General features: G+C 47.3%; 1 protein-coding gene across 2 annotated transcripts; it reads right to left on the bottom strand.

Moving 5' to 3' along the window:
* Positions 1 to 1,058: 1,058 nt before the first annotated feature.
* LOC101951066 (uncharacterized) lies at positions 1,059 to 17,165 on the bottom strand. 2 transcript variants are annotated; one of them, XM_005294405.4, is made up of 5 exons: positions 6,580 to 6,761; positions 4,923 to 6,084; positions 4,424 to 4,602; positions 3,151 to 3,285; positions 1,059 to 2,088 (listed from the first exon to the last, which is right to left on the bottom strand). In XM_005294405.4, exons 2-5 carry the CDS (start codon positions 5,437 to 5,439, stop codon positions 1,708 to 1,710), a joined length of 1,212 nt encoding a protein of 403 aa, XP_005294462.1. In that variant the 5' UTR covers positions 5,440 to 6,084; positions 6,580 to 6,761; the 3' UTR covers positions 1,059 to 1,707. The 2 variants fall into 2 exon arrangements, with proteins under 2 accessions (XP_005294462.1, XP_023966321.1); XM_024110553.3 differs by lacking the exons at positions 3,151 to 3,285; positions 6,580 to 6,761 and adding an exon at positions 16,976 to 17,165.
* Positions 17,166 to 27,883: the final 10,718 nt, after the last annotated feature.

Below are 27,883 nucleotides of genomic sequence, written 5' to 3'. Positions count from 1 at the left end.
GACACAGTCCCGCTTCACCCCGTTATGTACCCGCCCAGCCCCGTGCGACAGTCCCACTCCCAGTGGCATTGCACCCTCGCTGAGTCCCACGTGACAGACCTGCTCCACCCCGCATTACGTATCCACCAAGCCCCATGCCACATTCCTGCTTCATCCCGTGTTACATACCCACCAAGCCCCATCCAACAGACCGCTCCACCCCATGTTACATACCCACCAGGCCCCGTGAAACAGTCCCGCTCTATCCATTATGTACCCACCCAGCCCCGTCCCACAGACCTGCTTCTCTAACCCCCCTCCCCCCCATTACGTACCTGACAGGCCCCGAGCCACAGTCCCGCTCCACCCTGCGTCACGTACCCAACAGGCCCCATGCCACATTCCCAGTCCACCCCGCATTATGTACCCATCCCACCCCGTCCAACAAACCTGCTCCACCCAGCGTTACATACCCACCAAGCCCCATGCCACATTCTTGCTCCACTCCACATTAAGTACCCGCCAAGCCCCATCTGACAGACCCACTCCACCCTGCGTTATGTACCCAATGAGCCCCATGCCACAGTCCCACTCCACCCCGTGTTATGTTCCCTGTGTTGTGCTCAGATGTTTTTTATTGTACAGCAACACAAATGCAGCAATGGAAGAATGGGGCTGTTTAAGTTGTGGTCAACTGCCACAGCTATCCTTGGTTTCCCTGGGATCAGGGGGCAGGGAGAGGACTTACTAGCACTTGGCCTGAAGAGCAATGAAATGAGCAGTTCCTACCTCTGCTCCTTATTCCATAAATTTTGGTCATTGCAGGAGAATCCTCCACCCTCCATCAATCCTGGGGCATGAGTGCAGCTGATGTAGGGGTACAAGCTTGCCTGGAACACTGGCTTATTATCCCTGCAGCTAGCCTACCCTGCAGCATGCATTGCCCTGGCTTCACTGTTCCAGTACTTTAGCTATAGATAGGTGTGATTGCAGCTGGTGTCTCATTACCATGGAGTCATACTCTTATAGGGAGGTTGGTGTATGAAAAACAGCCAACATGCCACATAGAGCCCAGTCTGTTTCTAGAGCAGTGGGTGTATAGACTTTACTGAGATTATTTTACTCTCCACATACCACTCTGAAAGAAAGGGCACAAAGCATCCAAAACCCAAGCTCCTGGACATTCTAATGCTCACGCTCCCTTCCCTGTGTAAGCATTAAATGCTTGTTCTGCCAAGGAGAGAGTGATGCCTGCCACCATGTTTTCCTTCTATGTAACATGGTGCTTGGCTGTAGCCAGCCTCTCTAAGCTGCTGGAGTTCCATATCCTTTGGACCTGGGCCTTGGGGGCTAAACCAGTATTTCATTTGCTATATACAGTGACTAGAATTAAGGCTTTCCTTTAACATGTTTTAGCCTCCCATTGGTACATGCCTCCTCCTGGGGGCAGCAGGGCTGGATTAACTAGGCCGAAGCAGACTGAGTCTTGGTGTTATTGGTGGCCTTCCTCCACCCAGTCTTCTGTTCTTGCAGTAGCAGGGCCTTAGCCAGGCTCTTAGAGCTGCAGTTTATGAAGTGCTAATGCCTGCTTCTCTTCACTCAGCTGCAGCTGCCTGCTTGAGATCCCTTTATATTTTGGCTAGGGTGGCCCATGCCAGCTGCTTTGTCCAGAGCTAGCTCCAGGCCACTCTTATGCCCAGGCCCATGAATGTTAGCATCAGCCTTTCATCAGATAAGCTCCATCTTGAATTGGCTGAAGTTTGGCACAGGGGGCGAGGGATCAGCCATGCTGCTGAAGGGGACACAGGGCACATTTCCTGGCACTGTCCCTTGGCTCACGGTGGAGCTGAGCTGCTGAAGCGTCATCAGCACCTCTTGCTGGAAACGCTGCTGCTGCTCGTGCTGGCGCTCCATGCGGCACTGCCTCTCTAGCACCGCGTGCATTGCATGTGTCAGTTTCTGCACCTGTGTGTGTACAGCATCCAGCTTCTCGGCAATGGCATGGGGGATGGGTGAGGGGGCCAGCATCTGCCCACCCCACACAGGGTTCTGATTGCCTGGAGAACATGCAGAATTAAGCAAGGCCGTTTGAGTGCTGGCATCTTTGACCTGGAAGAAAGATCAGAAATGCAGTGACGGGCCATTTCCTATAGAACCAGCTTAGCACAGACCTCTTTATTCTACATTCAAGAGTTAGCAGGTATGCATGTGAGATGAGGCCAGCTAACATCAGACAGCTGCATCCCTCTGTGATCTGATCTGACCTCCAATCCTATCTACCATTGTACGTTGCCACTGCTACTCTAGCCCTGCCCACCACCCAGCTGTGCCAGTGCACCTTCAGCTTGGCCCCTCTGTAGTAGTCTTACAGTGTTCAAAACTGAAAGAGACGATGCCTTTCAGAAAGCAGCACGAAGGACTGTATGCTCAGGCCTGCTAGGAAATGCCTCACTGGTGAGGGAGAAAAGCAGCTGTGGGACTCTCTTGATCTGCTAACATGGAGCCTACATACATGACCTTTCTGGAGGAGGGCAACCACAACTTCTAGTGCAGATGTGGGCCTTCAGCCAGATTCACAGTGGGGCTGAGGCAGTGCTCCATGGAAAGGAAGCCAGGATCAAATACCCAATGGGGTGCACTAACAGCTTCTAATGGGACACTTTGGAGTAGGGATCCTCATTAGCATAGCCACATGCTCCTCTTTCCCCAATCAGCAACGTTCACTTCTGAAAGCAAGACTCCTGGGCAGGGCACAGACTGGGCTGGCCATCTGAGCAACAGTAGAACAGGGTGGGCCTAGCAGCGGAGCAGATACAGAACACCAGGCTCCTCTCAGATGCAGCTTTGCCTCTGCCTGGCTGTTATTCATTACTCTGCTACTTACCTCAGAAATGCTGCCATCGGGACAGTGAATGTTAACTCAATCTGCCCCCTCAGCCTTGTACGTTTTCCCCATGCTATCTCTGCATCCTGACATTTGAGTCCTGGCAGAGATCAGCATCAACTCAGAGTCATTAAGAGCAGGTGGCCATGCCGCTTACAGCTTTGTCCCAAGGAAGCATGACAAGCCAGCCAGCATGTATTGTGGTGATTCATCCTGGTGTCCATGGCAACTGTTTGTTCAGTCGATGGGCTAGTGCCTACGGACTGTGCGCATCTTAGGTTACTTACATGTGCACTGCGGCTCATAGAGGCTGCCATGACAGATGGGTTTGCCCTGGGAGGCTGTTTGGCCGGCTGCACTCCCACCAAGAAGGGCAGGACAGTTGTCGAATCAGATGGACTGTGCCCGTTGTAAACGGTTGCCTGGTCAATGTCGGAGAATTACAAGCATCAGCCATGCACAGGATTCAATATTCCTTATTACACTGCAAGTGAGCCTAGAGCTCACGAGTGCCTGTTAGAGCCTCAGTTGTGCCAATTAGTGTCCAAGTGTGGCTCAGTCCTGACCTGCAGCTTTGTTCTTGGGTTCTCCCCTCCCCTAAGCTCTGCCAATGCATCTCACTGCCACCCTGCAGCACCTCCTGCAATCCTTGTCTCTCTCCTCCCTGCTCAGCTCTGCTGCTGTCCCTCAGTCCTCCCCTTTCCTCTCCAGCACAGACCTCAGAATGAACAGATGCTACCATCTGGGCCAGGGTCTGGAGCAATTGTGGGGACCAAACCTGTTCTTTAGAAGTCCACAGAGCATGGGTCTCTGGTCCGGCTGGCAGTGCTCAGCCCAAAAACTCATTTCTTTCCTGCTCTCCTTTTCTAGATGAGGCACAGGTGTTGCCAGTTGTCGTGCAGGATGGGTCTGGGGCCACCAGTAACAAAGTCCTTGTCAGAGTGTCCAAAGTGGGGGGAATGCATCTGGGGAAGCTTCCACCCACGCTATGGAATGGTACCGGTGGAGCCTGCGGGTCGGAAAGTACCTAGGACACCTGCCGACAGAAGCCCTCAAAGGACTTCCCCCAGCATGGGGGAGGGCAGCCTTTCCCCTTCTGCTAAGCAGGGATAACTGAGGCACAGAGAAGGGAAATGATTTGTCCAAGGCCACACAGAGCCACAAACAGACCTCAAGGATCCTGAGTGGGCAAAAATCCAACCTGCTGAGGCAAAGGGGGAGGGGAGCCTTGGGCCCAAGTCACCAAGTCCATCAGACTGCATGAAGACAGCTGCATTCCCCACAAGCTGGCCCTGTGTCCCCCCCACCCAACTCCACAGAGCAGGTCACTTGAGAGGGCACCTCATAGAAGCCCAGGATCTCCTTGTCCCTTCTGCGCACTGGAGCCTGGGTTCCCACAGAGCCTTCTCCAGTTGGGGACGCAGGGAGTGTTCCCAGCCCTTTCAGGCCAATTTAACTGTAACCTGATGGGTCGCTGCCTGAGCAGATCCCCAGTCTTGCTGGGCTGGAGAAGGGGTTTCTAGCCACAGGATGGCCAGTCTGCCTCTTCCAGCCCTGTACCTTTTTCTGGAGGTGGATGGCCCTGTCCACAATCTTCTTCTTCACAATTAAGGCTGGATTCCTGGCAGGCGACAAGAACATCCTGCCCCTGGTGTTCGGCTGCTGCTGCGCCGTGGCTGATGGGAGTGGAGCCGGGTGGCTATCCACAGCTGAGGTCCGAATCCCAGAGCAGTTGTCACCTGGATGGATTGACAGAGTAACCAGAGAGAGAAGCACTTTCAAGTGAGACCCTTGAACTAAGTGCCAGCCTTTCCCCAGCCCCACAGAGAAGTGAGACCCCTCTATCTATAGGGACTAAGTCCTTCCAGCTCCACCATGCACTTCCCCCCACCTCAGCTAAGCTCCAGGGCCTAAGAGTCCTGTCCAGCCTGCCTGGGTTTGGAAAACAGGGATGTGAGCAGAGACCCTTGGTACTGCTTGGCAACTCACCAGGCTGCTTAGAGAAGTGGAGAGGCCTATCCAAGACTAATGGACAACGAATGAGAAAGCCAGGCCTTACTGTTAATAGGGGATAGCTGTGCTGCTGGAGATGGGCCCATGGGCACTGTAGGCACCTTCCCAAACTGCCCACTATCCTTCCACAGCGATGTCACGCTGACTATTTTGATGCCATCCTTGCAGTCTTGGTTATCATTGAGGTGTGGCTCCTTGCAGCTCATGGTGGCTCCTCCGGGGAGTGCTGGGGTCCTGGGACCTGGCTGCCTGCTGCCTCTGGGCTCCGTCTGCTTGTTCTGTTCAGTCTCATTTTCCTGCAGCAAGTTCCAGAGCTGCTCATCCTCCCAGCCAGTCCGGTTGATGGCCGTTCTCCTGCTCCCCCGGCCTCCAGCTGGTTGGAAATGGGAGGCTCCTGGAGGCTGTGCCGGCTCCACATTCTTACGCTTGAGGAACAGGTAGACAGCTTGCGGGGTCACCCGGATATTGTCCAGCTCTAGGACCTTCTTGATTTTGCGGAAGCTCAGCCCGGCTTTGCGCAGCTCCACTATCCGCTTCTTGGCATGGTCATCCAAGCGGCCCATCGCTCACTCGGCAGGACAAGGGGCATGGATCAAAGCCCCTCCCGATCTGTTTTTTTGTGCTAGTGTTCTGTAGCTACATCCTTAGTCGGGATTCCTGCTAGCGCAGCCAGCTGAGCCATGTTCCTCCCACGAGGACCCTAGTGACATTACTCCCGTCCCAGAAGCCAGTTAAGGAGACAAGGCACTTGGTGGGTAGTAACAGAGGTAGTATCTGTGGCACAAGAGGGCATGCCGTGCAAGTGAAGAGGTTAAGCCTCTGCTAGTTTTGTGTCCCAGGGCTGCCTATAGTAGCCATGGCCCTTTCTGGAGTCACCACAGCTCCAGACCGATAGCGGCTGCAGGATGCTGTCCTGGTCATCAGAGACATAGAAGGATCCACTCTTTTCAGGCTTGCAGCTCCTTGTGGGAGAGGAACAGGAAGGAAGTGGCACAGCAGTGGAGTGTCTCCCTTGTCAAAGTGGAAAGAGATTCAACTTCCAGCCTGTTGGAACGAGAGTGGCAACCCGTATGTCCTGGGCCGGTCATGCTGAGGGGGTAAGGGGCAGGCTAAATCCAACTTGCTAGTGTCCCAGTTGGAGGGTTGGCATATGTCTCACATACCAAACTGTGGATCAACTCCCTTGGGCTCAGCTAGCTGTCTTCATCCTATTTGCAAAAGAAGAAAAAAAGGGGTGGAGTGGAGTCAGAACCCTTGTGCAGCCTCTTCTTTGAAAGTTGTTTAAAAAAAAAGATCCTCTAACCTCCTTTACAAACAGCAAGGAATGTTTCCCATCCACTAGGAAGCTCCTGTGCTATTTACCAGGTGTCACATCACTATTAAAAATTGTTTGCGCTATCCCAGGACCTTAACAAGCTCAATTAGCCTGGGCATCCCGGGCCTGTCATATCAGATGGGACTCGGTCACTCTGTTTGGTATTGAGTATGTGAACACCCTTTTTGGGGGCTGGGAGAGAGAAGACAGTGGGGGACCCCACTAGCTGTTGGGATGCCAGCTAGGAGCTGTCGTGGCAGAGTTCAGATTTTGGTTCTTGAGTGCATGTGGTACCCTACTTGCTGGAACTGGCCAGTTCAGAAGTCAGTTGAATTCCAGCCCGACAGCTGTGGCTCAAACCCTAATCAATGTTTTTGCAGCTGCTTACATTAATCACTGGCATGGAACTGCCCTGGCTCAGATGAGCACAGTCAGCAGAACCCCTAGCACCCGGTTGCCTGGCTCTCCTCTCATCAGACTCTCCAGTAAATCTCAGTACTAGCACTGCCAGCTGACAGGATTCCATATGGAAGGTATGGCAGGGTCATTCAGGCAGGTCACAGCAGGGAGGCAGAGTCATGCTGGAGCTCTGTAACCCTTTTCCTTTAAGCCACAAGACACCTTCAGTGAGCAAATCATCACTGTGTGCTGCTTCAGAGCCTTCCCTTTAGATTATCAAGCTGTTCAATTCTTCACCTTTGAAAACAAACATACAGTTAACTAATTATCAACTGTAGTAGAAAGGATCTCAGATGCATATAAGTTCAAAGGCAAGTGTAGATCTTCCATATACCCATCATAACAGTCTCAGGCAGGGACTCTAGGGGTAATTCCCAAAACAGCAGAGTAAACCATCACATGTGAAGGGGAAGAGGAAATACTCTAGCAAGGGGTTCACCTACAGAGGCAGTGTGAGGTGAGATTGGGTGCGGAGAAATCCCCAAGTCACCAGTATTGGGTGCCCTCAAATTAAGAGTGCAAGGCTTGGATTTTTATCTGAGCAGGAGTTGATTAAGACTATACTGGACCAACGCACCACCACGCTTTGTATGCCCCACCTCAAGCACATCAAGAAAGATACCCCACAATTAAATTGCACTGCCCTACCACCAAGATAGCCATACAACTCCCAGACGCTGCCCATCTCCCCTACACACTCCGCCTCCAGCTCCCATCTTGGGGAGACCCAGGGTTGTTGTAAGAAGCTCCCTACACCCAGCTTCTCCTCTCAGAAGGATTCAAAAGTCCACTATCCTCAATGGACATATTTCCGCTGACTTCAGTGGGCTTTGGCTCAGGCACAGGGTGCTGCTGGGACAGGGACCAGTTGCACAACATGTTGCTTGCTGCTCCAAGGGTCCTCCTCAGACCACAGGGCCCAGATCATATGAATCTGAGACTCCCACCTGAATCCATCTCCCACACATTGGCCACAAAACCAGACTGCTGAGGCTAGGCGGTCAGATGCGTTGGCAGTGGGAAGGGAAGAAAGGGAATGAGGGGGTGCATGCACTCACATGTACACTGCTATCACAATTAACAGCAGTAGCAGGCACCCAGCTTTGCCTTCCCTGCGACCCGGCTATTCTGCCAGTGTTATCTGAGCCAGCTTGTTGCCTGCAGGGAATTCTGATAAGATCTGCTGTTATTTTGTTTAAAAAGGGTTGTTTGTAATTTAGCTGCCTGAATGATGGAGAACCCAGGCTCATTATGACAGCCTGGCATCCAGAGCAGGTGGGACACATGGGAGCAAAGCAAGAAGTGGAGGGGAGAGGGGCAAGGATGGATAAGACCCAGAACTAATGTATTGACACTTTGTTGTTAGCAGCACCTAGGGTTGGTTTTTTTAAGCATTGGTTTCAGAGTCATTTCCATCATCCCTCCTCCCCCCAGCATTTCTGTAGCACTACTCAGCTTAGAGGGCATACCTGTTTTTCTCCAAGCAAGAGATATTAGCAAGCTACTTCATCATCATGGACATTTCTAAGGCAACTACTTCAAGTGGCAGCCACAAAGCGAACATCAGCTCTTTCCATGAGCTGTTGCCAAACTGGCATGTGTGTGTATTAAAGCAGTTCCTTTGGTCTGCCAAGAAGGCACAGCGATTATTGCAAACTATCCAGGGAAAGCCACAGGGAAAAATGGAGTCTCCTTTAATCTAATTTCAGAGCAGTCACCATGTCCCTCTGAGTTTTACTCCCCCCTTTGTGAGACCAAGAGGAATAAACTAGATTCAAGAGATGTACAATATATTCTGATCCAGAATTGTTTACAACTAAAAACTATCCATACGCTGTTGTATGCACTAGGTCCTGTTCACTGGAAAGCTGAGGGAGACCAAACGTACCTCTGGGTACAAGGATTTGTTTACATGCCGTTATTAGCTTCAGACCAGAGAGGGTCAGCCTTTGCCATACCACGATCCCTCCCCAGTAACTCAGACCTCCCTGCCCTTTAGCAATATGAGAAGAGCAGAATGGCTGCAAACCCCTAACACCAGTTCACACCCCACGGTCAAAAGCCCCTGCTCTAGACAAGGGAACAGTTGCTTTGTTCAAGTATTTTCTAACCAAGACCTGAACTCCAGTCGCAGAAGTATGCTCTAGCACCATCTAGTTAACTCCCCTTGTTACAGGACTCACACCTCTTACACTGGCAGATGCCTTTGGACTCCAGTCAATCAGCAAGAACTCTCCACAGCAGGATAACTCATGGTCTTGACTGAGCCACTAACATCTCATGCATTGGATTTATCCAGACTCCCTGCATGAACAGGGACAGGGAACAATGAGGAGGGACAGTAGAGTTGGTAATTCCACAGCTTCCTAATTCCTTGGAGAAGCTTCCCACTTTGTACCATCCCGCTCAGGGGCCCAGCTCTCCTGTCATTAGTGCATGAGAGCTGCCTGCCTTTACCATTAGTTCCACTCCTGTTCAGCCAAATGTACCTGGGTAGGAATCTCTCTCCCTCCCAACACATTATGGAGAATTCACTCTGGGGCTAGCTTAAGATGGTTCAGGCATCCATTCTTTGGAGACACCTTTGGACCACTCTTGTTTTACCAGCACCTGTAATAAGTAATTACGTCAGCATTTAGATTTCCCATTGACCAGGAATATTCAAGGTCAATATTCAGTTGATTGTAGTTTCAAGTGACTTTCTGCTTGTGAAAGCTGCCAACATGACATCCTTGGAGATTGGAGTCCTTTCCAGAAAGAGTGCAGCACAGACAACAGTAGTGCAAGCTCTTTCCATACAGCCCTATCAATATTCTCCAGGGATGAGGTGAGTACGCCTCTAAGGAGGAGAGGCTAGGGCATTCTCCATGGTCCATTAGACCTTAGCCTTTGTACAAAGATTAACAGGACTACAGTAATTGGTTCTGTGATGGTGGTTTATGAATGTGGGCTCTTGTGCACTAGATACTGGAACGAGCCCCACAGATCCATGTCACAAAAGCCACTGTAAAGCTGTCAGATAGTAACATTTTTTGGTTCCTTACTAAACTGGGCAAAATTCAGACCAACAAACTGGAGGTGAATGATTGTAGATCCCATTCTATTCTGGCTAGTTTTAGGTGCACTATACAAATTGCACAGCAAGACTCTGGCTATTTTACTGCTCCTGCTCAGGAGAGGAAAACAGGCTTGCCCAGGAGAGCAACAGGTTATCTTTCCTGACTAGATATTCATAGAATCATAGGACTGGAAGGGACCGCAAGAGGTCATCTAGTCCAGTCCCCCACACTTATGGCAGGACTAAGTATTATCTAGACCATTCCTGGCAGATGTTCATCCAACCTGCTCTTAAAAATCTCCAATGATGGAAATTCCACAACCTCCCTAGGCAATTTATTCCAGTGCTTAACCACCCTGACAGTTAGGAATTTTTTTCCTAATGTCCAACCTAAACCTCCCTTGCTGCAATTTAAGCTCATTGCTTCTTGTCCTATCCACACAGGTTAAGAACAAATTTTCTCTCTCCTCCTTGTAACAACCTTTTATGTACTTGAAAACAGTTATGTTCCCTCTCAGTCTTCTCTTTTCCAGACTAAACAAACCCAATTTTTTCAATCTTAGAATCATAGAATATTAGTGTTGGAAGAGACCTCAGGAGGTCATCTAGTCCAATCCACTGCTCAAAGCAGGACCAACACCAACTAAATCATCCCAGCCAGGGCTTTGTCGAGCCAGGCCTTAAAAACCTCTAAGGCTGGAGGTTCCACCACCTCCCTAGGTAACCCATTCCAGTGCTAGGTATTTCCAGTCTGCACTTTAACAGCTAGGTATTTCCAGCAGCTAATAACCTAGGTATTTCAAGTCTGTACTTTAACAGCTCTGATCTGCCTTGTTTTCTGTTTAGCATTTGTTTACATTGATCCCTCTGCATGCTTCCAGCTTTCCTTTACCAAACAAGCTACATATTTGTAAGGGCCGAGTTCTCCACATCGTTTTTGATGACAGAGCTGTGGCTGCTCGGGGCACAAAGGTTATGTAACATAACTGACTGAGTTACACATTTATTAAAGAGACCTTTACATTCTTCCACCATGACCCTTCCAGAGGTTCATTAACTTCTTAGCTTTTCTCTTTTTGAACAGAGAAAATCAATCTTTTAAAAAAGAAGGTAGCTTCCCTGACCTGCAGTTCTGAATTTGCTGGAGTTTCCATTAGAAATCTCCCCTCAGTTTGGTTTTGTGGTCCCACTGTTAGAGACAATGCCACTTATTCATGGAGGCTGGGGAAGCATCGCTGACTAGCGATTGCATTTACTGTTAAATGTAGGCCACTTTGTCTGATGTTAAGCGATGTTTGCATTCCAGTGTTCCGACTCCCCTTGACATCTGAATCTCATCACGGTCAGTGACATACATTGTAAGCCAGAAATCAAATATGTTGCTGGAAAAAACAGGTTAGTATCATATAGAAATATATATGATATTCCCTGAAACGGCCTCTCAGCCCACTTCCTGACCACCATCACACAAAGAGCAGGGCTGACAGCTCTCGTTTCCAGAGTAGAACTCCATGCAGTTTACACTGAGTGGGTCTTTCAAATCCTACAAAGCAGAGGTCTTGTCTACTTTGCATGGACATTAAAGGTCCCATTGCCCTTTTTAACAGCAGAGTTTTGGCACAGTGTATTTGACCAAAACACCCCTCTCTTTCACCTACCTGGCTATGTTCCATAGAGTTGCATTTCAGTTGTAAATAGATAAGGCCTGATCATGCAATCAGGTGCATGCAGGCAAAACCCTGTACCCATGCAGAGCCATGTTAACAGGCTTTTATGTGGGAAGTAAGGATCCCCACCACGTACATCCATCTGCAGGACTGGGAGCCATAAGGGCAAACAGAAGGGTGAAAAAACACTTTAAAAAAATGAAACATTATCATCAATTTCTGAGTAACTACACACCTGGGAAAGCCTCCTACTAATGGAGGTGAGTGGACTGGTCATGCTTGCATAGAAATGCACCTCAGGACAGCAACTCAGTCTTTGGTAGCACTGGGCAACAGCACAAGTCCTAGTGTAACAGCTCCATTTACGATTATGCCTTTTGGGTTACTTGGTGCTCTGTCCCTATTTCAGAGACTACTGGACATAGTCTTTAAGGGGCATGGGGATTTCCTAGCAGCTTATGTGGATGATGTTTTCGTCTACAGTACTGACTGTAGATGAATGAGTACTGACTGATTGGAAAACATTAAGTGCTGTATCTGGAGAAAGAAATCAAAAGGATCCAGCAAGCTGGGTAGACGGTGTTTCAGGGAAAGGTGCACTGGCTCAGGAAGAGATAAAATATCAGTCTGTCACACTGTCTAAAGTGGCTCACAACTGTGAGTGCCAATCTCAGGTCAGAGGGTTAGAAAACAGGACAGACACCCCAAACTGGTGGTATATTCTATTAGCAGATTTCACCAAGCCGGTAACAAATGTGCACTCCTGGATCACTATACCGGTCTTACCACGGAGTCACAGACAGTCCCCTTAGGCACTCCAACCTATCCTGACACTCAGACAAACTGGCCTTAGTGATAATGGTCACATAAACTGAAAATCACATAAGAACGGCCATACTGGATCAGACCAAAGGTCCATCTAGCCCAGTATCCTGTCTTCCAACAGTGGTCAATAACAAATCAGGTTACTCCCAATCCCGAAGTATCAGTCACTTACCCAGATCAATTGATACTTTGTATCTCAGAACAAAGATAACGCTGGCAGCCAATTCTCTAGTAAATTAACTAAATATTTATTGGCTAAGAAAAAGAAATGAGAGGGTTAGAGGTTAAAGCAGGTAAAATACTTTACCAGGTGAGTCTAAGTTTGTAAGTCTATTATATCAACTGCTATCATTTAAACCCCCAGTTTCCCGAAAATCTTTTCCGGGAACTCAGCTGTTTCAGGGGATCTCCACTTTGCATTTGGTATCTTCCCTGTAAGAGTCCAAATAGAGATGAAAGAGCATTTCTTTAAATCAGTATTTATATCTTATTTCCGCAGATAGCACTCTGACAAGTGTTTTTACTCACTACCTGGCTCCTTGCTTTGAAATTAGCATTTCCTGGTACAGCCATTAAGTCCTTCATTAATATTTCACAAGATTTCTTTGAGGAGTAATTTTAGTTACAGAATTATACATAAATGCAAATGTTTTTAATAGCAAACAACAATCCTTCATTAGTTTTCATGACATTTATACATCAAATACCTTCTGATGTTCACTAACACACACTTTGATCTAATTATCTAATTACAGGATATACCTAGTGTAATTGTAATATGATAGCAAACAACAGGATATAGATAGGCGAAAACAATACAATTGACATCTCCTTTTATCTCAATTAACACGAGTGAATTAGTCTATGCATATTATTACACTTAACATTTCTTTGATATTCATACACAAGTGAATTGCCCTATGGCTTTGGCTTGAGCTGGCCTGTCAGTGCCACAATGTCCTAAACCAAATCTTGGTGAAACTATACATGAAAAACAGTCCAAGCTAGTCAAGAACATTTGCAAGTACAGACTCTATAGAACAGACATGAAGTCCTTTCTGGGTTTGGTAGCGTGGCCCTGGCAATTCTTTAGCACAGTTCTCCACTGTGCTAGCTTTTACTCAAGTCATACTGTGGAGACAAAGAGCTAACAAAATGGAAACCATCCAACCCTAAAGAGAAGTCTGTGCAAACATTGTGTGTTACAGAGTCCTGATTTTCTCTGCAGAATTAGTTATTCAGGTAGCTGCTTTAGGAAAAGGCCTAGGAGCAGGTTTGTTACAAGAGAGAAATTGGTTATCAGAAGAGCAGTTGGCTGGTTGAATGAAGATGGTGCCATTATCTGAGCCATGCTGACTCACTCTCTGCTAAGGGAGAGGATCATAACAAACAATATCACTTTTCTGTCAGTCTTCAGTACGTCAGAGGAAGAAGAGACTTCTGGCTAAGGCACAATACTTGGAAGAAAGATAGGTTCCATTCCTGACTCTGCCACAGTATCTCTCTCTCTCTAGCCTTTGACAAGTTGTTAGGATTCCCTCCAAAAATCTTTTCCACTTGGCTTACCCAGAACACCTCATCCAGTTCTGGGAGAATGCTCCATCCAGTTCTCTGTGATCCAAACACTCAGCTCGACTCCAGATCATCACTAAGGTTACTTTATTAGGCATGTAACAGCTCTGTTCCCTTGCTGAGCAGGGTTAGGTACAGGGTGATGCCACAATTCCAAATTAGACCCCACACTACACACAGTTTATATATGTTTTTCCTAGCTACTAACATCTATACTTTTTGAATCTAATTGGTTTGGACATCATATGGATCATGTAAGGACCAATCGCTTTGCACATCATGTAAGGACTAATAACTTATGTTTTTACCTTATCTACATTTCATGTGTATCAATTCACACTGTTCCCATTTATCTCAATTAGCCTGAAAATCTCCAGCACACAGCCTGTCACACCCTTATTTACAATCTTGCACTCAAATCAAGCTATATGCAAGTTTACTCATGCCCAGCAAGATCTATGTCTACACAAGTCAATTTCTCCGTGCTTCATTTGCACAGTCTGTACAATGGAGGATAGTACTTCCCTATTTCAAAGAAGTTTGGCTAAAATAGTTTGGTTTTGAAGCACTAAGATCCTTAAACAGAAGGTGAGATACATCTTGAGACTACAGAAAAAAGGTGTGTTATGTATTTTTAAGTGTTATGATCTTTACCTTGTATGCTTTTACACAAGTGTGAAAAATGTTGTTTGCTCAGTAAGAACCACTGATCTTAAAGTTAGGCCATCTAACATCACAGGTTAGAAAGAAAGCAAAATTCCTGCCAAAAGAAGTTGATTTCCTGAGACACAAGAGGTTATGGGCCAAAAGTCCCAGCGATCCAGCATATCCACTATGTCTGTCTGACTGAGGCTAGGTCTACACTGGGGGGGTGGGAGGGGAATTGATTTAAGATATGCAAATTCAGCTACGCGAATAACGTAGCTGAATTCAACGTATCCGAGCCGACTTACCCCGCTGTGAGGACAGCGGCAAATCAACTGCCGCGGCTCCCCTGTCGACGGCGCTTACTCCTACCTGTGCTGGTGGAGTACGCGCATTGATTCGGGGATCGATTGTCGCATCCCAACGAGACACGATAATTCGATCCCCGAGAGATCGATTTCTACCCGCCGATCCAGGCGGGTAGTGAAGACAAGCCCCAAGAGTGCCCTAGGGAGAATGACTACCTACTACTGACCTATCTTAAAAATGCTACTATAGCTTTAAGCCTCCTAATTTCCCCCACCAGCACGTGATTCTGAAGCAGCTTGGAGAATTTAAAAATAAAACCACACACCCCACACCTCTGACTTATTGTGTGTCCTGCAAATGTCTAAAGAAAATGTAATTCTTGTTCCTTGTGTTGGGATAAAGAGGTTTAATATTTAGCAAGCATATTCATACAGAGGCAGGGCATGCTTTATAAATGTCACTGAAAAACCATGCATCACTGCACATTTTTAAGCCCCCAGATCCTACACAAACAAACTGATGCTGATGCACTCTCACCCATGTACAGTACTAGAAGTTACAGGTTTGTTTGTTTTTGAACTAGCAGCAAGACTGTGTTGCAAGGATCAGTTTTAAACCATGATGGTGTAGGTGGATCAAAATCCAGAGGATCAGAGTCTACAGATAAAAATACGCTACAACTTCAAGGTAAATTCTGATTTTTCACCAAGTTGACAGCGTCTATGTTATTTTCGGAAGGGAACAATGAGGGGAGAGGGAAACCAAGAAAAAATTCTTGTCTACAGTTTCAAACCTACGTGTTTAATACCCAGGTGTGCAGTCGTTGCAAATATGTCATCTCAATTCCCTCCAGTGACAATTTGGTCTCATTATTACACATGCAATTAAGATGAAAGGTTTCCAGCTTCCAGAGCACATAGGTAAAATCCTCCCCACCTTGCAGTTTATTTACTGCCAGCATGACAGGCGATCACATCCCATAAAGCCAAATGCTCACCTCATTAGCACACGTGGAGAGAGTCACACACCTCTGATCTTAATTTAAACAAAAACAGAGCCTAAAGTGCCTGCAATGAATGGAAACCATAAGCAATGAGACGCTTTATGACGAGATGGCACCAGGATTCAATCTTTGTGCAACAGGCACGGTGCTGCATGGTCAAATAGAACAATGCCATGTACTGGGCAAGTGCATCTTTCCACCATCCACTTCATAATAAAATAAACAACAATCAAACTTGCGTGCTTCAGCATGCTGTGCAATTGAAGCATTAGCTAACTGATCACCTAGGTACTTTATAGTTTTAGGAGACCCTTCTCTATAAGCATTTCCATGCCAGTGATGGCATACCCTCTAACTAAAAAGACAGACATAGAAACAAAGCACCTGGTCACATGACACAGTCATAGTTCACACTTCTATGGCACTCTACAAACATTAAGAACATAAGAACCACCACACTGGGTCAGACCAGTGGTCCATCTAGCCCAGTATCCTGTCTTCTGACAGTGGCCAATACCAGATGCTTCAAAGGGAATGAACAGAACAGGGCAATCCTCAAGTGACCCATCCCAGATGCAGGGAATGGATGGGGGGGACAACCAGAGCATAGGGTAGCAACCCTCACCATCTTAGTTAATAGCCATTGACGGACCTATCCTCCATGAACTTATCTAATTCTTTTTTGAATCCAGTTATAGTTTTTGCCTTCAGAACATCCAAGTTCCACCTGTTGACTGTGCACTGACAAATCTTAACAGCACCACCCTCTGTCCACCTCTATGAAGAAGGTAGCAGTCAGTATTGTTGCTCATATTTTATGGCTAGGACAAGCGAGACAGAGAGATGAAGTGATGGGTATGAAGCCACAGAGGCCGAATTAGCAGATAGCACCTCCTGCTCCCTCCACACTCCCCCCTCTGATTCGCTACGTGAATCTGGCTATGTCACGGCTCGCAGAGACCTGACCCTCAGCTATCTACAACCAGGGCAGCAGCAGGGACCCCCACGTATAGCCACCAAACCGCACTCAGGATACACCCGGGACTACAGGGAGCGGAGCCAGAGGTCCCAGCCAGCGCGCAGGAATACCGCCGTTAGATGGCACACAGCCCGAGGCGCGGCCAGCAAGGCAGGCAGCTCCCTGGCCAGTGCCCGTGACTTGGAGACGCCTCCCCATTACCCCAGCCGCGCCCCATTCGACCAGGGAAGCACATGCACCACGAGTCCGATCCCCGTGACTACGTACGGCGAGTGGGAACGATCCAGGCCACGTTGAGCCGCTGCCACGGCTCAACGATCCAGGCCACGTTGAGCCCGGCTGGACTCCACTAGCGAGGCCCCCGCCGGCCCCTCTCCGGTACCCAACTCGGCGTGGAGCTGCAGCAGTTTGAAAGCTCCTGCGCTCTTTGTTTGGCCGGGGGAGAGCCAGCAAAGGCTGCTGGGAAGGTCCCCGGAGAGGGTTGTACTGCGAGGGGAGGAGCGCAGCTTTAACGCTTTCAGGGACAGAGCTTCCCCAGGGCTCTTCCACCGTTCCCACGCCAGAAACGCGGAGCTCGTCAGACTGGCTCGGTCCCGAAGGCTCGCTAACCCAGCCGCTGGCTTGTCGCCAGTGCCACATGCAGCAGAGGGAGGTGCAAGAAGCCCTTCAGTGGGCAGCTCTGGGGTAATCTGCCCTCCCCCCCGCTCATAGCGAGAGATGGGAGTAAAGCGCACCCACCCACCAGCACACCTTTCCTTCTGCAGCGCCTGGGGCTTGCTGTCTAATTTGGGTGTAAGTGCTGGGGCGCAGGGCAGGCAATGATACCTTGCCCTTACACAACACCTTCCACCACCTGATGATCTCAGAGCACAGCACTTTACAAGCACCAGCCAGTTCTGACAGCATGCTATTATTACCCCGTTTTGCAGATGGGGAAGCTGAGACCTTACGCATCTTGCTCCAGGTCATAAAGTGAGTCAGTGACAGAGGACTAGAACCTAGGAGCCCTGACTACCAGTTTCCCCACCCCACTTTCTTCCAACCTCTAGACAACATTGCTTACCATTGGTTCTGCTAAAGACAGCATTCCCTCATCAGTGGACACAGGAGCCTACACCATCAATAACATAGCTACAAAAGTAAAATATATAATACACACACTAATTGATGCCACTGTGTCCATGGTATCTCCCATGGCACCCAATCTGATCATTAACAGAGTAGCTGCAGTTAGCTATAGATGTAGCAGTTAATTATTGTTAATTATTACTACTATTTTATTTATTATTACTATAGGACCATAGAAGTGCATGCCACTGCACAGAACAAATCAAAATCCATTCCCTGTCCTGAAGAGCTTACAATCTAGGGCCCCAATCCTAAAAAGCTTCACATTCTTAACTTTACAAAGGAATGCTCAAATGCTTAAAGTTAAGCATGACAAGCAAGTCTTTGCACAATCAAGGCCTCCTGTCAAGAGGAGAACATGAGGAGGAGCTGACAACATTGCAGGGGTGAGTGGTGGGGAAGCACAAGGGAAAGGATAAGATGAATATTCAGTCACATGGGAAGCTAAATGTGTCTATAGTGGACAGAGAAGTGGATTTGGACAAGGGGCTTAAAAGAAGAGAGTTAATAAAAGACCTGATCAGAATCACAGATGCCATAAGAAATGTTGCGCAAGGAAAGTAGGATCTGTGTACTATGACTTGCACCTGCAGACACCCATGCTACACAATGCAAAATTGTTCAAGGCCTCGCCACTGTCTTGTATTGTCATTTACATCTATGCAAAGTGAGTGTACAACACTGCCAGTTCAGATTGGTAGTGTTTCATACTTACTTGGCATGTCCAAATGGCAGCACAAAGTGCAAAGCAGTGGAGAATCACACCTGCTATGTCCTTGGATGGGAAGGCAATGCTGCAGTGAAGAAAAGAGAAAGGATGCCAAGCTCACCAGAGAGGCTGATCTTCTGATACTCTTGAGGCATAGCAAAAGATAACTTTGATGGGCCTATCCCTAGAAAAGGGGAGGGAATGTTTCATCTGGCGACACTAATGTTTTATGTAAAGATGTAATCTGTCTGACTGCATACATGATGCTCTAATAACATTGTGTAGTCTTGTTCATTTGGGGTTTCTGCAGACACTTCGCTTTAGGTGGCAATCTCCTTAGTGCTCATAACATAAGCAGGGGCTTGCTGTGTCAGAAACTGGTCTGCAGACCTCCACAGACAATTCAGATGATGCAGGAGGGGAAGTTGGTGAGTCAGGAAGTAGCACTATTGAGTACTGACCCAATAACATGGCACAGTGCTAAAATGTAAAATCAAAATGAGCTTGGGCAATGTTTCCATCATTCAGTTTCCCCATCAGTAAAATAGGTATGAGACTTACCTACCTTTGTAAAGCGCATCAACAAATATAGCTGAAAAGTTCTGTGCAAGTGGATAAAGTTGGTATCTCCAGCTGTATAGTGCCCCTACCACTATCCTGGAGCACAGGGTCAGTACTAACAGGGAAGGGGCCTCTTACTGAATGACTTGAGAAAGCCCATTTTGATTTTACAAGACAGTAATAGGTTCAGCTGAGCTGTGGCAAGGAATAGCTTGTCCACATATGCAGTGGTGCTAGAACAATTTTTATAGTAGGGGTGCTCTTGGTGGGAACCATGTATTTGGGTTGTTATTACTACTTCAAGCCAGTGGGTGAGGCAGCACCCCCAGCACCTGTACTTCCAGCACCTATCCAAAGAAGGGAATAATGGTGAGTGTCATACTCATGTAACCCTTCTGCCAGGTGGAGCCAGCAGCAAGGGCTGGGTTCACTATCTAGGGGTTCCTTTTCAACAATACAACATAAAACCGGCTTGAGCCCCCACCCAGTGACCTGGGACAATTACATACCATCCCCTGGACACCTCTAAGAGGCAATCCTTCCCCTCTCGCAAACACAGAGTCTGAGTGTAGCAAAAACTTTTAATAAAAGGCGGTAAGTAACTCAGCATTAATTTGGGAAAACACCGCAACTAGGATTCATAAACACAAACCATGAACAAAAGACCCACCCCCAAGTAAGTTGGGCAGTGTCCTTTTCCCCTCAGGATCTTAAGTCCAGAAGCCCCAAAATCCCTTTAACGTGCCCATCCCTTCTCTGTACCCCACTCACAGTTGCTGTCCTTGGCCAGTGCAGCCCCAGAGTTCAGAGGTTCATCCGCAGAGTTCACCTCCCACCCTGTGTGGAGCGGGGGGGGGGGCCGTAAGGAAGCACCTTACACACTCAACTGCTCGGGCACTCGCTCGTCACCCCAACAGCTGATTACCGCACCTCTGCAGGGCACTGCTCTGGTCCTCATCACCCGCCACCCTGCTGGCCACTTATAGACTCATAGACTTTAAGGTCAGAAGGGACCATTATGATCTTCTAGTCTGGCCTCCTGCACAACGCAGGCCACAGAATCTCACCCACCCATTCCTGTAACAAACCCCTGACCTATGTCTGGGATACTGAAGTTCTCAACTTGTGGTTTAAAGACTTCAAGGTGCAGAGACTCCTCCAGCAAATGACCCGTGCCCCACGCTGCAGAGGAAGGCGAAAAACCCCCAGGGCCTCTGCCAATCTGCCCTGGAGGAAAATTCTTTCCCGACCCCAAATATGGCGATCAGCTAAACCCTGAGCCTATGGGAAAGACTCACCAGCCAGACACCCAGGAAAGAATTCTCTGTAGTAACTCAGATCCCACCCCATCTAACATCCCATCACAGACCATTGGGCATATTTACCGCTAATAGTCTAAGATCAATTAATTGCCAGAATTAGGCTATCCCATCATACCATCCCTTCCATAAACTTATTAAGCTTAGTCTTGAAGCCAGATATGTCTTTTGCCTCCACTGTTCCCCTTGGAAGGCTATTCCAGAACTTCACTCCTCATATGGTTAGAAACCTTCGTCTAATTTCAATTCTAAACTTCCTGATGGCCAGTTTATATCCATTTGTTCTTGTGTCCATATTGGTACTGAGCTTAAATAATTCCTCTCCCTCCCTGGTATTTATCCTTCTGATATATTTATAGAGAGCAATCATATCTCCCCTCAGCCTTCTTTTGGTTAGGCTAAACAAGCCAAGCTCTTTGAGTCTCCTTTCATAAGACAGTTTTTCCATTCCTCGGATCATCCTAGTAGTCCTTCTCTGTACCTGTTCCAGTTTGAATTCATCCTTCTTAAACATGGGAGACCAGAACTGCACACAGTATTCCAGATGAGGTCTCACCATTGCCTTGTATAACGGTACTAACATCTCCTTATCTCTACTGGAAATACCTCGCCTGATGCATCCCAAGACCGCATTAGCTTTTTTCACAGACATATCACATTGTCATAGTCATCCTGTGATCAACGAATACTCCGAGGTCCTTCTCCTCCTCTGTTACTTCCAAGTGATGAGTCCCCAGTTTATAACAAAAATTCTTGTTATTAATCCCTAAATGCATGACCTTACACTTTTCACTATTAAATTTCATCCTATTACAATTACTCCAGTTTACAAGGTCATCCAGATCTTCCTGTAGGATATCCCGATCCCTCTCTGTATTGGCAATACCTCACAGCTTCGTGTCATCCGCAAACTTTATTAGCACATTCCCACTTTTTGTGCCAAGTGTCACGGAGTGTGGCGGGGACACAAGGCCCTGCACCCCCAGCTTCCTGCGATTCACCAACTCAGCCAGCCAGTTAAGCAGAAGGTTTATTTAGACAACAGGAATACAGTCCAAGACAGGTCTTGCAGGCACAGACAACAGGACCCCCCTTAGTTAGGTCCATTTTGGGGTCCCAAGGCACCCCAGCTCCCTGGGGAGGTCAGAGCCCCGTCTCCCTCCCAGCCATATCACCAGCCAGCTCCCGAAAACCCTCTCTTCAGCGACCCCTCCCACAGCCTTTGTTCAGTTTCCCGGCCAAAGGTGTCACCTGGCCTCTAACCCCTTCCTTGGTTCTCATGTTACATTCTCCGTTGGTCAGTCTCCCATCCCCCAATGCAGACTATCCTAGCCACACTCCCCTGTCAGCATTTAAAGACCACAGTAAGAACAGTCCCAGTTCGTCACACCAAGGTCAGTAATAAAAAGATTAAATAAGATTGGTCCCAAAACTGATCCCTGAGGAACTCCACTAGTAACTTCCTTCCAGCCTGACAGTTCTCCTTTCAGTATGACCCATTGTAGTCTCCCCTTTAACCAGTTCTTTATCCACCTTTCAATTTTCATATTGATCCCCATCTTTTCCAATTTAGCTAATAATTCCCCATGTGGAACCGTATCAAATGCCTTACTGAAATCGAGGTAAATTAGATCCACTGCGTTTCCTTTGTCTAAAAAATCTGTTACCTTCTCAAAGAAGGAGATCAGGTTGGTTTGGCACGATCTACCTTTTGTAAAACCATGTTGTATTTTGTCCCAATTACCATTGACCTCAATATCCTTAACTACTTTCTCCTTAAAATTTTTTTCCGAGACCTTGCATACTACAAATGTCAAACTAACAGACCTGTAGTTACCCGGATCACCTTTTTTCCCTTTCTTAAAAATAGGAACTATGTTAGCAATTCTCCAGTGATACGGTACAACACCCAAGTTTACAGATTCATTAAAAATTCTTGCTAATGGGCTTGCAATTTCATGTGCCAGTTCCTTTAATATTCTTGGATGAAGATTATCTGGGCCCCCCAATTTAGTCCCATTAAGCTGTTCGAGTTTGGCTTCTACCTCAGATGTGGTAATATCTACCTCCATATCCTCATTCCCATTTGTCATCCTACCATTATCCCTAAGCTCCTCATTAGCCTCATTAAAGACTGAGGCAAAATATTTGTTTAGCTATTGGGCCATGCCTAAATTATCCTTAACCTCCACTCCATCCTCAGTGTTTAGCAGTCCCACTTCTTCTTTCTTTGTTTTCTTCTTATTTATATGGCTATAGAACCTTTTACTATTGGTTTTAATTCCCTTTGCAAGGTCCAAATCTACGTGGCCTTTGGCCTTTCTCACTTTATCCCTACATGTTCTGACCTCAATAAGATAGCTTTCCTTGCTGATCCCTCCCATCTTCCACTCCTTGTAGGCTTTCTGCTTTTTCTTAATCGCCTCTCTGAGATGCTTGCTCATCCAGCTTGGTCTACAACTCCTGCCTATGAGTTTTTTCCCCTTTCTTAGTATCCAGGCTTCTGATAGTTTCTGCAACCTTGACCTGAAGTAAATCCAGGCCTCCTCCACCTTTAGATCCACAAGTTCTTCAGTCCAATCCACTTCCCCAACTAATTTCTTTAATTTTTTAAAGTTAGTCCTTTTGAAATCAAAAACCCTAGTCACAGGTCTATTTTTGTTCATCCTTCCATTTAGTTTGAACTGAATTAGCTCATGATCGCTCAAACCAAGGTTGTCCCCTACAATCATTTCTTCTATGAGGTCCTCACTACTCACTAAAACCAAATCTAAAATGGCATCCCCTCTTGTTGGTTCAGCAACTACTTGGTGAAGGAATCCATCAGCTATCGCATCCAGGAAAATCTGAGCCCTATTATTACTACTAGCACTTGTCCTCCAGTCTATATCTGGGAAGTTAATGTCTCCCATGATCACACAATTCCCATTAGTATTTACTTCATTACAAACATTAAAGAGGTCTCTATCCATATCCAAATCGGATCCCGGCAGTCTATAGCACACCCCAAGCACTATCCCAGGGGAGGCTCTAGTAGCTTTCTTCCCCAATGTGATTTTTGTCCAGACAGACTTTGTCTTATCCATTCCATCACTTCTTATTTCTTTACAGTCTACCTCATCATTGATATACAATACTACTCCACCACCTTTGCCTTTATTTCTGTCTTTCCTAAACAGCACATACCCTTCAATACCTGTACTCCAGTCATGACTATTATTCCACCATGTTTCTATTATCCCTATAATATCTGATTTCACTTCCTGCACCAATAGCTCTAGTTCCTCCATTTTGTTACCTAGGCTCCTCACATTAGTGTACAAACATCTTAATTTTTGCTGTTTGGCTTCTCTCACATTCTTTACCTGATTAGGCACAGACATTCTACTGTCAGTATCACCTATTAGACTGGTATCTACACTACCCTTCTTCCTTATGTTCATTCTCCTACCCATGGCTGTATCCTTTCTTACTTCATTTTCTTCCCTCTCAATGTTAATATCCGGCGTGAGATTACCTGGACATCTCCCATCCAACTCCCCCAAATTCCTAGTTTAAAGCTCTCTTAATCAGTTGTGCCAGCCTTCATCCTAGAAGTCTATTTCCCTCCCTACTCAGGTGAAGTCCATTCCGAGAGAACAGTCCTCTGTCCATGAATGCTTCCTAGTGGCCATACATCCCAAAGCCCTCCTTATAGCACCACTGCCTGAGCCATCTGTTGATCATCAAGCCATCTGTTACCACACCTCTCCACTAGATGCCTGGCTGGCCATTCACCAAGATGTTTTCAGGGCCCCCCCACTTAACATAACTTTCAGTGATTTCAGCTGTTAGTGGCGGGGGGGGGGGGGGGGAAGAAGCCTCACTGCTGGTGCACACCGCGCAGTCTCTTGCAATAGAGACACTGTCCCAAAGTAGGTCTAATACTTAGACCTAGGGATCAGTGATTTCAGCTCTGCAGCATGTAATTAGACTCTCAATTGAATCTAAATTAGCTCTTTTATTGTACCATGGAGAGAGGATGGGTCAAATGTTGTCTAGAATCCTTAAGCAGGGCCCGCACCACCGGGTACTGGTACCTACCCCCACCCTCTCTCAACTCATGGGGCTTTGGAACCCATGTTCCCTGCCTAGCGAGTGCCATTCCATTGAGGGTGAGTCCCTCCATCAGGGTATGCCAGGTACAGTTCTGCTGCCCTCGGTTCACACAACAAGGATAACCCTTTATTACTCCTGCCCCAATAACAAGGAGACTGGGGATCCAACACCAGCCACAAGTGATCATTTGGGCAAGCAATCCCATCATGCTGAGCACATAGGCATGGAGGGTGTGTCCATGCAAACTATATCAGCTTCTGAAGTCTTTTTTCACAGCTCACCACTAGATGTCATGGGAGAGCTCATTCAGACTCTGCTTACATCCTCCCCCCAGCCAAGAATTTGTCATCCCGATAAATCACACTCCATATTATATCAAATTCATTAGTTTCCCCCAAAGGGCCTCAGGAAACCCACTATGGCTTCCACAAGCTTGTGAACTAAGTTTTATTGGTTCTTCACTAGCCACCCCAGGTACATCATAAGTTAACTGGCTTACTGGCCTTATAACCCTGTCCTGCCTATTGAGAGTGGGCATTGCAGGGGCAGGGGGGACATCTTCTTGGGCAAGAGATGATGCGGGTTCCTTTGCGGATCCCTCGGCTACTGGCATAGACCCCTGCATCTCTGATTCTAATAGTGGAAGGCCCAAGGTATCTGGGACACTTTCCACCTGTATGTCTTCACTGTCCAATAACCTAAATGTGTCATCGCAGGGCGGTCTCATTGGTGGCACGGGTGTGCCAGCAATGGGCCTAAATACTTCCGCCATGGGGTTTAGGGCTAAAGAAGTGGCGCTGTCCCTCGGTTCAGCTGATCGAGACTGAAATCTCGTTTCCATTCTAGGATACACCATGGTAGTGTTTTCCTCCTCAGACTCACTCTCAGATGTGCTGAGTAGGGGTAGGTTAGCCGCAGGAGGCCCACTGTCCATGTTAGATGGTGGCTTTGGTCTAGCACATTTGTTCTGCCCAGTTGCCATGTTGTGGTCCACTTTGTAAGGGGGGCCTACCAACTCCCCCACAGGGACTAAAAGTTTCTATGTACTGTCTTTATTTGCCCTGACCCCACTTCGGGTTTAATCTTGTAGACTGGCAGATCTCCCAGTTTTTTCACCACCAGGTAAGGTATTGCTTTCCATCTGTTGGCTATCTTGTGTTTGCCAGCAATACCCAAATTTCACAGCAGAATTTTATTCCCCCACTGGAGCTCCTGCGAAGGCACCCTAACATCATACCAATGCTTGTTACAGTCTGAGTTTTTCTGAGCTGCAGACATAGCTAAGCGATAAGCATCCTGCAGCTTTTCTCTTTGTTGGGATACATACTGCTGATGAGTCTCATGGCTATCTCCATCCTCTGATATGCCAAAACTCAAGTCTGTGGGTAATCTTGCTTCTCACCCAAACATCAAGAGATATGGAGTGACTCCTGTAGCATCGTTCTTTGTGGCATTGTAGGCATGCACCAGAAATGCAACATGCTGTCTCCAGTGCTTTCTGCTCTGGCCATAAAGTCCCCACCATATCTAACAGAGTTAAACCTCTCTGGCTGAGGATCACCTTGCAGGTGATAAGGCATTGTTGTAGACTTTTAAATTCCTGCTATCCTCAGCACCTCCTTCAGAAGGTGACTCTCAAAGTCCAGCCCCTGGTCGGAGTGTATCCAAGCTGGGAACCAATACACTGAATAATATTTCTCCCACAGCACTCGAGCAACAGTGGTGACCCTCTGGTCACGTGTGGGATATGCCTGCGCATACCATGTAAAATGGTCAGTCACTACTAAAATGTTCCCAACATTCCTCTTGTCCACTTCTAAAGACAGGAAGTCAATGCATACCAGCGCCAAACGTTTGCTGCTGGTGATATTCTTCAGATATGCAGCTCTAGTGGGCAGAGTTTTCCACTGAACACATCGAGTGCATGTCTCACATTTCCTACGAATGTCTTCCGCCATCTGGGGCCAACAGAACCTACTACAAATAAGTTCCTAAATGTCCAAAGTCATCATGCAGGGCCCTCATGGCCAGGGCTCTGTACTCGGTACCCTGAATCAGTTTTGGTTTGTTTCATTCTCTCAATAGTAGTTTATACTCAGGGTTAGGTGGGATAATCGCAGCGGGGCTTCACCCCTGCCTTTTGGCAAGTAGTGTATCATGAATTTCAGTATCTTGCAGCTGGGCTTCTTGCCAGTCAGCCGCATTGAGCATGGGCAACGGAGATTGGTCCAACACTATAATTCACTGAGGCAGATGGCATGCTTTCAGGGGGCAGACCCAGAGCTTCTGCAACACACCCATGAAGCCTCTCATAGGCCTCTGGCTCTCGACAACTCACATTGCAAATAGCTCTCACTCCATCCATAAGTATCACAGCAACTTCCGATGCCTGTGGATGCCAGGACAATGTATCCGTATCTACATTGCTTCTCCCTGATTGGTACTGAATGCTGAACTCATAGCATGCCAAGGCGGCCACCCGTCTCTGCCCTGTAACATCCAGCCTAGCACTTGTTAACACATAAATCAGTGGATTGTTGTCTGTCCACACTTGAAACTGAGTACCATACAAGTAGTCTCGAAATTTCTCAGTGATGGCCCATTTCAAGGCCAAGAACTCCAGCTTGTGGATGGGGTAGTGAGTTTCACTATCAGACAGCTTTTGATATACTAGAGTGGGATTCTCTTCATTCTGACACCTTGCAGCAGTGTGTCCACCCTGGCCACACCTGTAGCAGAAGAAGGACTGTCCTCTCCCTTGTTGCTTTCAGATGTAGACTTCAGGATCATGGCAGCCGGGGGTTCCTTGTACCTTGAAGTCTTTGCTGGATCGATTGTATTCTCTAGTTCAGCCACCTTCTGGGTCAGGACCTGCACTCGTTGGGTAAGTTCCTCTTGGAGATTCACCATCAATGGCTTGGTTGTTCGCATGGATGCTGTGCCAGTTGTCTGGTGTGACTGAACCTCCCAAACCTCACCAGCTGCCTGCTTCTCCTCCTCCTCTCAGACCTCTTTTATAAGCCAAGAGTAACTCGGTAGATTTTCTTGTTGTTCCCTTAATTGAAGGTGGAGTAGGATTGGGTTCTGATATTGAACTCCTCTCACAATCCGAGCCAATTTAGTCCGGTCCATTTGCTCAACAGTCACTGCTCCCCTTATGATGTCTCTCTGTAATAATTTCTCCAACCTCTGTATATAGGCAGAAACCTTCTAACCCTTTTGTTGTCTGGCATTAAGGAACTTGCAATAAATATCCTCCGAGCCCTCAGTTCTCCCAAAGGCGTGATCAAGGGCCTCTAGACAGTCCTTCACCCTGACTCCAGAATTACTGAGCTTCAGGGTGAAAATTACCTCTAGTGA

The sequence above is a fragment of the Chrysemys picta genome, chromosome 10 (assembly GCF_011386835.1).
Source record: "Chrysemys picta bellii isolate R12L10 chromosome 10, ASM1138683v2, whole genome shotgun sequence".
Classification (NCBI taxonomy): domain Eukaryota; kingdom Metazoa; phylum Chordata; order Testudines; family Emydidae; genus Chrysemys; species Chrysemys picta.
Note: the sequence above shows the minus strand (reverse complement) of the source record. Positions and strands in the feature narration are given on the sequence as shown.